This window comes from Odontesthes bonariensis, chromosome 11 (assembly GCF_027942865.1).
Source record: "Odontesthes bonariensis isolate fOdoBon6 chromosome 11, fOdoBon6.hap1, whole genome shotgun sequence".
In the NCBI taxonomy this organism is placed as follows: domain Eukaryota; kingdom Metazoa; phylum Chordata; class Actinopteri; order Atheriniformes; family Atherinopsidae; genus Odontesthes; species Odontesthes bonariensis.
Genome location: NC_134516.1, coordinates 17,182,936 through 17,191,679, shown reverse-complemented (window position 1 = coordinate 17,191,679; position 8,744 = coordinate 17,182,936). Strand labels below are relative to the sequence as shown.

General features: G+C 41.2%; 1 protein-coding gene across 2 annotated transcripts; it reads left to right on the top strand.

Moving 5' to 3' along the window:
- Window positions 1-5,199: 5,199 nt before the first annotated feature.
- LOC142391387 (OX-2 membrane glycoprotein-like) lies at window positions 5,200-8,744 on the top strand. 2 transcript variants are annotated; one of them, XM_075477156.1, is made up of 6 exons: window positions 5,200-5,376; window positions 5,819-5,908; window positions 6,063-6,314; window positions 6,437-6,745; window positions 7,522-7,618; window positions 7,708-8,744. In XM_075477156.1, the coding sequence occupies exons 1-6, from the start codon at window positions 5,220-5,222 to the stop codon at window positions 7,742-7,744; spliced, it is 942 nt and encodes a 313-aa protein (XP_075333271.1). In that variant the 5' UTR covers window positions 5,200-5,219; the 3' UTR covers window positions 7,745-8,744. The 2 variants fall into 2 exon arrangements, with proteins under 2 accessions (XP_075333271.1, XP_075333270.1); XM_075477155.1 differs by having other exon boundaries at window positions 5,203-5,376; window positions 6,437-6,757.

Below are 8,744 nucleotides of genomic sequence, written 5' to 3'. Positions count from 1 at the left end.
TTTGCTGCAGCCGCTTAGCTCTGAGATACATATACAGTTCTACACCCAGAGTAAATTCATTCCGCATCAGATGTGCCAGCCTCTGCTGACGTGACACCACAGGTGGCATTGTGTATGCTTTCTTCGTATGCTTTTCAGCTTGTTTCCTCAACAGTGACGCTCGCTGGTCTGGAGAGAACTGCAAATGTGACGCATTCTCGGCGCAAACTGCCCTTATGAGCTGAAGGAACTGTGAAGGGGCTGGCGCTTTCGATGACGTCATTAATGGTTCTCGAGCCAGAACAGTTGCGCGTTTGCGCCGAGTATGAATCAGCCTTAATCCGCCCTTTATGCTTCAGACGCAAAGCCTCTGACGCTCGGACGCATAGCCTCTGCGAGCGTCAAAATCTTGACCACTCCCCCACGCAGAGGCTCTGCGCGCGTTCTCGTGCACCTCAAAAAAATCCTGACTACACGACAGACGCACGCAGACCACCAACGGAAGTGCGCAGACAAAAGCGGCTGTGATTGGTCCTCGGTGTGCTTTTACGGGTTTAACAAGTGTAGCAAACTCCCCAGTCTCTTCCCTGGTCTGGTTCAACGGGCGTACAGACCACCTACGCTTCCTCCTTCGTCTTTTCGCCAACTCCAATAGCAGAATCCTTTCTTCTTCAAGGTCGAGCAACTCCATATCCATCTCCATAGTATCTTGCAGACGCGCCATTGTTGTTTTGACCAGGATCAGCGTGTCAGCGGAATATATACACTCCCCCCACCGAAGTTCTCGCGACTCGCGAGAGTCATGTTATGGTTGCAGAAGCATAACATGAAAAGTGGTTCGCGACCAGAGCAAAGCAACACGTCAAGACGATAGACGCAGAACTATAATCTGCGGAACAGGTTGTTCCCCTTCTTGGGAAGATGTGACGTGTGATAGCTTTCTGGTGCATATAAACAAGCTATAGTTCAAGTGCGTCGTGCATTGTTTTGTGTGCTCATTACTCATTGCTGTCAACTGTGGTTTGGACTTTTCCTGCTGCAACTGTGTTTCCTGGAACCTGAGCATAAAGCATTGGAGATCTCAAATAGTTTGGAATAGATTGCAATTATGTGATGATGTAAGTAAATTTGAAACAAATCACTCTTAAGGCATGTTCCACTCGGCTGTTTTTTGCTATTCCAGAATTATTGCCTGCAAAAGTCAACCGAGAGTTTTTTGTTTTTATTTCCAGCTTTTCGATCTCACTCTTGCAGTAATGTGCTGGTATCACCTGTAAATATATGCCTGCTGCTCCTGATCATTATCCCTGAGCCAGGACTAGTTGTTGTTCCTGGTATGTAGTTCAGCCATACTTACAGTATGTTGTAGATGCGTGCATAAATAAAAACTCCCCTTGTTTTGAACTAAAAACCGTACATTTGACCTCTTTATGAACTGACCTGTGCTTGCGGAACCAACACTTGGTGGTGGTGTTGGATTTTGACACAAACTGGCATTAGGCTGCATACCTACAAAAACTACCTGCCTGAAACTACATCTTGTATCTGTGTGATGATCTCCTTTGTTAAGCATTTTGAAACACAAGGATGGTTCTTTCCATCATCTTGGAAATATTTTAACTGAGAGATTTCTTTTTTTTTATCTTTTTTTTTTTTCCTGTCTGGCGTTCCCCGGCGAATTTTGACGTTCCCTTTTACTTTCAGAGGAACAACGAGGTAAAAAATGCCTCGTCTGAAAATCCCTACACGTCTGTGAGCCATGTTTGCTTCCTCCTTTCACATGCATTCAGTGTATGTACGATAGAGTCCGTTACATTTCCTGGATTTCTTAGCTGGTGGTTGATATTCTTGTGCAGACTTGCAATAGTTGGAGTTCCTTGGGATCAATAGAACTTATTTCCTCAGCACACTTGGGGACATTTCAGGGAAACGACTCAGCTCTTGTGCTCTGACTCGCACGTTCAGCATCTTATTTCGTGTGAACAGGTTTGCACTTTGTCAACAACCTAATCAGGGATCAGTGACCACATGACAAGGCCCATTTGAGGCTGCCAGTGTCACAGTGAGCTTCAGCTTCCGTGTCTCTTTTTCTCTCTGATGAGAAGAGACTTTACAATCCAGACTGGCTGAGTTTGGCAGATCTCAGTAGATTGATTACATCACAGTTTGATATACACTTGAGGGGTTAATGTTAGAAACTTCTCCAGTCGATCACTTTTACTACGACTATTAATGTTTGTAAGACAAGTTTTCTATCATTCTTTCTTTAAATGCTGGAATAAAGTTACAAAGTAGATGTTTGTGTGTTCAGCATTTAGTTGACATATATGAACAAAACATTTTTAAAATCTCTTTATAATCCATCACTTTATAAATCGGAAAGGACCGTCGACAGCCAAATAAGAAGGCAACAAATTGTTCCATAAATCAGATTATGAATGAATCCAAACAGAGGAATATCAGCCCTGCATCACTGGTGTCCCTGAACACATCAAGCGAGCAAAGTGGAATCAGACAAATCAGGACTGTTTCATCTGTGTCACTACCTCCATTGCCGGCTTCGTCGGCGTATCGATGGCGGGTTGACTTCAGTCTCCCCTGTTTGGTCTCTGTGCTTTCACAGATAACCCGATGCGGAACAGAGGCGCATCAGTCCTAACTTGAAAAGGCATACATGAAAGAGCCTACTCTGAGGATGTGTCGTGTTCTCTTTCTTTTAAAAGTGTAAATGGAGTGTTTTTTTCTGATTAGAAATTTATTATTTGCTCTGATTTGCACGACCGATCGATAGATACCTTATGATGTGCTTTGCATGTTTCTTTTCCACTAGACTGAGCGACGTCCTTTTGAAGAAAAAAAACTGTTTTTCACCTTTTGGAGAAACACTCTGCATTCTGCTGCGTGTGCAGTCACGTTGCAAAAATAACAACCGAAGCAGTGGCTTGAGGAAGTCCTTTTAGAGATGCAGTTGAACTCTCAAAGCAAAGCATTCAACTTTGAAACTCAGAAAACTGAAGTAGTTGTACGCCTGACTGGCAGAGTGAGACTGATTTAAACTGCTGTGCAAAGATAAGTTTAGAAATTATAGAGGTGACGCCTGTACATAAAACAGTAAATATTCTGGTCTTATCTAGATTAAAGGGGTGGGGATTTAAATTCTGACGCTATTGCTTCACCACAAACAGCTGAGGAAGGCTGTAGTTTGGTACTTCCCTGCATTGGAAATGGATTCTAAAAACAAATTTACTCGCACAATCTAACTCACACCTCATTTATGTATATTTTGCTTCCGAGGAGTCAGATTTCTTTCTTTTAACTTAATTTCAGTCCAATCCTCCCATCAGACAGTTGACATCTGACAGAGTAATCTATGTTTTAAGATACATTTTAAATTCTGTCCCTTGGCACTTTACCAGCAGCCTGTCACAAAGACAAGTAAATTGTTCCAGTTTCTTTAGAAATAGGAGGAGAAATGTGAGGGAGCGGTCTCCATGGAAGGGTGGCTGTCAAGAAGCCGTTCTTAACATTACCGAAGCAGTGTGGGATCGTCTTTACAGAGAACGGAGCAAAAGGCAGCCGGCATCCAAAGAAGAGCTTTGGGATGTCCTTCAAGAAGCCTGGAGAACTATTCCTGAATACTACTTACTGTATACAAATGATAAGAATGTTTGTCTAAGAAGGTTCAGGCTGTGTTGATGACTAAAGGTGCTCACACCAAATATTTACATTCAAGCTTGTTAGAAATGTGCCTTATATACTGTATTCCCATTCATGTTTGGACATACGTCAATAAATTCCTGTACTAATTTAGTGTTTTCCTGGAAATGATTCAAGATTTCTGGGCACTACCATATATGCAGAATTATATCTGATATTATTATGTAATATCAATGATTCATGCTTTTTTCAGGATTTTACAGCATGAGTTACTGTGATACTTAAAATAAAAGAGTAGTTTTTAGAGCCTGCTAAGCTGTCAAAGTACAGCGGTATGGTATGTTTTCCATGTATAGTCAATAACACCTTACAAATGTTTGTTGTTGATAGAAAAAAATCCTTCCCAAGAGCAGTTAGGTTCTTTCCTCCTACGTGACAACAAAAAGAGGAACTTCCCCATGCTTATGATTCAGCAAATAAGAGTACACAAGACACATGGTTATTAATTGTTATTAAGTAACAAGCCTCGAGTTATGCCACGAACTTGTAGTCAGGCCAAGATCCCACCAAACACAACTCGGGTTTAAGTGTTGTGTGCTTCTCTTCCTCTTTACGACTGCGCTCTGCTGTGGAGGTCACTGCGCAAGCTTACAGTAACAAGCTTTTTGGTCTTGTTACGCTTCCTGAGGTCTCAGAGCTAGTTATTGTCTTAACACAATGATATTCTCGATGACAGGAAATTTGTCATCTTCTGTTTCGATGGAGTTTACCAAAGGTGGCGTCATCCATTGGATGTTCAAGGAAATAGCGTGGTGACATTTTTCTTTACGTAAGAAGGGCTTGACCTGTTTAATATGTCATAATTTATATGCGTTCCCTAATTTCAGTTCAACTACTCAAGCTACTTGTCTCATGAAAGTCTGTATTCCTGCCGTCCTCTCCTCAGGGTGGACTTCCCCGACACACATCGACTTCAGTGGGCTGTAGAAACATACTCTGTCAGAAATCACATGAGTGTGATCTCACATTTACTATGATGAAAATGTTAATTTGGTCATGAACTGCCTCTGGGGGGTTATAAGTATAACCTCGAAACACCACACGCAGCAATAAGAGGAACTTCTGCCTCTGGGGTTTTTTTTTTTGTCAACTTGAGGTTATTGATGTGAGATCCAGTAAATGTTTGTTTTACGTGCAGAAGTACAGTAAGCATTTACCAGATATCACAGCGATCATAGGAGGAAACAGTAGAATTAACTTTGAAGTGGAGAGTTTCAATTGAAGTGGATTTGGGGCTGTGGCAACTAGAATATCATCAAATAAACAGTTATGAAAGTGTCTAAAAACACTTTAAAGTGACATCATGTTTCAGGCTTATTATTAAGTTTCAGTTTCAAGATTTTAGTCCTCATGTCCAATCTCTGATTATTAAGAGAGAACACTCCTTACTGTGTTTATTTATTGGTCCAGCATCATAAATTTAGCCTGAAGTCTGCTTTCGTGTAATTGTGAAAATTAGTTACAGTCTCATGTGAGCTGATTGATTTGCTTTGAGGCACAAAAAAAAACTCCTGAATTCCCAGATGGTAGAGCTGATGCTGTGTTTTGTTTTAAGAAGAAGCCCCACCTTGTTTTGCACAGGATACATAAACTCCCTCTCCGAGGCAAAACTGAAAGTATCTTCGCAGCTGTCAAAGAAAATGTTACTGATCCTGTTTGTGACCTGCTTTGTTTTTAAAGGTACGTGACATTGGCAGGAGAGGCTAACCTCTTCTATTTTTTCATGCCTTTGCTTTTACAGAATCTATTTTATTCTATTTTTGTACATTTCATTTATGGTGTGTATTGTTATATAACACAGTATATCTATATATCTATATATTTATTGATATTGATATATAATGTAGATAGATAGAAAGATGCATATATTTCACACTTCATTCCACTTTATCTGGCTGCTGTGTTACTATTTACAGCAGAGTAGGATGTAATGAATAACATCAAAATACAGAAAAAGACTTCATCCAGAGGTCAGCTTTTGAAAACAGTACACTGACAAAGCTCAATACTTTAAGAACCTTAAACTAATTATACTTTTCCTTAAGTAAGGTTTGGCCCTTTAATTTCAGTTTCTTATTTACAGCCTGCTATTGCTGACGCTACCGCTGTGTTTTATTTTCAGCCTCTGCCTCTCAAGTCAGTGGTTCTGGAAGTTTAAAAGCCGAGTATGGCAAGGATGCGCATTACAGATGTGCAGTTTCCACCCAAACAGGTAAATCCTTCCCTTCCTTTACCAATCTAATACACCTGCTGCGGGATTTCAGGTTGTGACATTTGGAGCCATAAAATTAGTTAAAGATTAAGTAGCTCTGGTTGTAACCCTGACCCGTTTCTAACTCTGACATTTTTACTGTTGCCATGATCAGGAGTGCTCCAGATCACATGGCAGAGGGCTTTCAATGACGAGTCCGTGGAGAATTTGGCAACCTACAGCAATCGGTTTGGACAGCAGGTTAATACGCTTTACCGCGGAAAAGTGATCTTCACAGAAGCATCTCTCAACTCGACATCCATCACTCTGAGGAATATAACATGGGAAGATGAAGCCTGCTACATTTGCTCATTCAATGTGTACCCTGATGGGTCTAAAAAGAACAAGATGTGCCTTAAAGTTCAAGGTAAATTGTGGATCGATAGAATTGAGAGGAAAAAGGAAAAGAAAATCTTTTTTGCTGCCATCCTCTGCTTGAAGATTGTTTGTGTGTTAGATTATCATCATCAAGTTTTATTTCCCATGAAGGAATATCAAAGGTGAACACAAGCCATGCCCCCACATACAGTGGACACGAGGAGAAAGAAAGGCAGGAAGTGTTCAGCTGCTCGGCCACGGGTAAACCAACTCCAACCATCGAGTGGGACTTCTCACCCGGAGCCGACACCATCAACCCATCGCTTACAACCACCGTCGAAAACAGCGACAACACATTTACCAGCAGCAGCATCACCACGCTGAAAATACCCGCCGACTGGAGCGGACATGTGGACTGTGTGCTGAACAGAGGAACGGAGGGAGAGCGGCGGGAGAGGATACCTTTGGCTTCACGTGGTGGTGAGAAGAAAGGTGTGCATCACATGTAGTTTGTATAGATGTAGAAGTCTTCGTGCGTGGCACTGTAGGTGTAGAGATGGTTGTGGTTGCACAGAGAGCTCCATCCACAAAATATGTGCACATAGCTTCCTGCGAAGGGAGAATGTAGTTGGGAATTCCTGTTAAGCTCAATGAAGTCCCACAGACAAATTTCCTCTACAGATACCCTCATCAAGAAATTCTTGGCAGGGTGCATCTTGACTAATCCTGGTCACTACCTGTTAGTGACAGGGGGAAATAAAAAAGGCTTTTGTAATACAGTAATATACATGTTGCGGTTCACAAACACACTCAACCACAAATTCCTGAAAGCCACTTCATTTCCTCAGAAACAAAGGGACAATTTAGAACGTCATACTGGGAACTTAATACTGGGAACGTCATACTGGGAACGTCATACTGAGAACATCCAGGAAGGGAAGAGAACTCAAAACACAAATGACAAAGTGCAAACTCAATGACTCATGTTTTCTCTGAATTGGCTGAGCTGTGACTCAAGCATTCGGCTTCTGTTTCACTTTAATTCAGGTTTCATATTCAAGGAAACCCCATGTCAGGCTGCACTGAGCTGTGCTGGGCAGAGGCAGCTCTCTGGGGAGGTCATAGAACAGTTCACAGGAGTCAGTTCTCGAGATCTAACAGTGCCACCATGGAGACTCCGCCCTTCTTTCTCTTTTGTGGAAATATATCATTTGGCTTATTTCTGCGCAGACTGACTGTGTGTTGTTTGTCCTCAGGGGAAGAGCAGCCTCAGTCTCGAGTGGTCAGCGCATGGGTCATCGTCGCTGTAATAGCAGTCATCTGCGTCGTTGCAGCCGTTTTGATCCGAGCAACGTGAGACATTTTTACTTTGTTCTACACGTGGCCATTCTTGGCATTCTGCCCACAGTATTTTAAACTCAGCTGTTTTCTCTTTCTCGCAGATTGAAGCGGAAAGGAGCGACCAGAGATATTCCATGATCAGCTTTGCTGCTGCCACATGCAAGCATTATTCTCCATGAACCTCTGTTTTGTATCTGTGAAGTGAATAAGCTAAAGCTAGGACGCGCTATCTAAGATTTCCTGGGTAGTTTTCAAAAGACAGAACAGTGTCTTTTGAAATCTACCAATCCAGCTTACATTTCTTCCAATCTGCAGCACTCTGCACTTTAATTGCACTGGATTTGTTGAGGGTTCTTGTGAATGTAAAAAAAAAAATGCAGCATCCAGTGCAGGGACCAGAGCGGTCTCAAGAATTAGGAGAAGCTCAACTGTTATGAGAGTTGAAGTGCAGTGCTGAGCAATAGTGCAATAGTAAAAGTTAGCCTCAGGCAGACCAGCGTAACAAGCTGAAGAGTTTAGGTGACAGAGGGCAACTGAAAACAAGTGAATATGAGAGTGAGGATATAGCGCCATCTAGTGTTCATGTTGGGGCACAATTGTTTTCATCGTATTACAAAATGCATCAACACTTAAATTGAATTTCAAATCATTTAATATCAGCTTCACTCTGATTTTCTCTGATTTCATTTTAGAGATGATACGATATCACATGACATGCTAATTGTTTTCTGCATGTTATCTGTTGGTTTGGTAATATTTCACCTAAAGTTTAACATTTTGTCATTTTGTCTTGCAGTTTGCACTTTGTATGTGCGTCAGATGTTATTTATTGTGTGCACGGGCACAATGCATATTAATATTAATGTTTTGTTGTTATTGTTTGAATGTAGTATTTTTTCGCAATGGATGTTTTATTTATTCTCTGTCAAAAAAACCTGTGGAGTTGTGCATTATTTCAAGGATTTTGCTGATCAAAATAGATATATTTTATTTGTTAATGTTAATTATTTCTAATAATTAACTTTGAAATGTATTTATCTACCACGAGCCAATTATTGTTTTTCAGTTTACGGTGTGATCTGTGTTTTGTGTCATCATGCTTGTAAGTCAATAAGTAAAAGTACTTCAATCACAACAA

Excerpts from the sequence above, each read along its gene's own strand:
- LOC142391387 (XM_075477155.1), top strand. The coding sequence starts at position 5,220 with ATGGTAGAGCTGATGCTGTGTTTTGTTTTAAGAAGAAGCCCCACCTTG. Across the intron at positions 6,315-6,436 it reads GATGTGCCTTAAAGTTCAAG|GAATATCAAAGGTGAACACA; the intron begins GTAAATTGTGGA and ends TTTCCCATGAAG. Across the intron at positions 7,619-7,707 it reads GCCGTTTTGATCCGAGCAAC|ATTGAAGCGGAAAGGAGCGA; the intron begins GTGAGACATTTT and ends TCTTTCTCGCAG.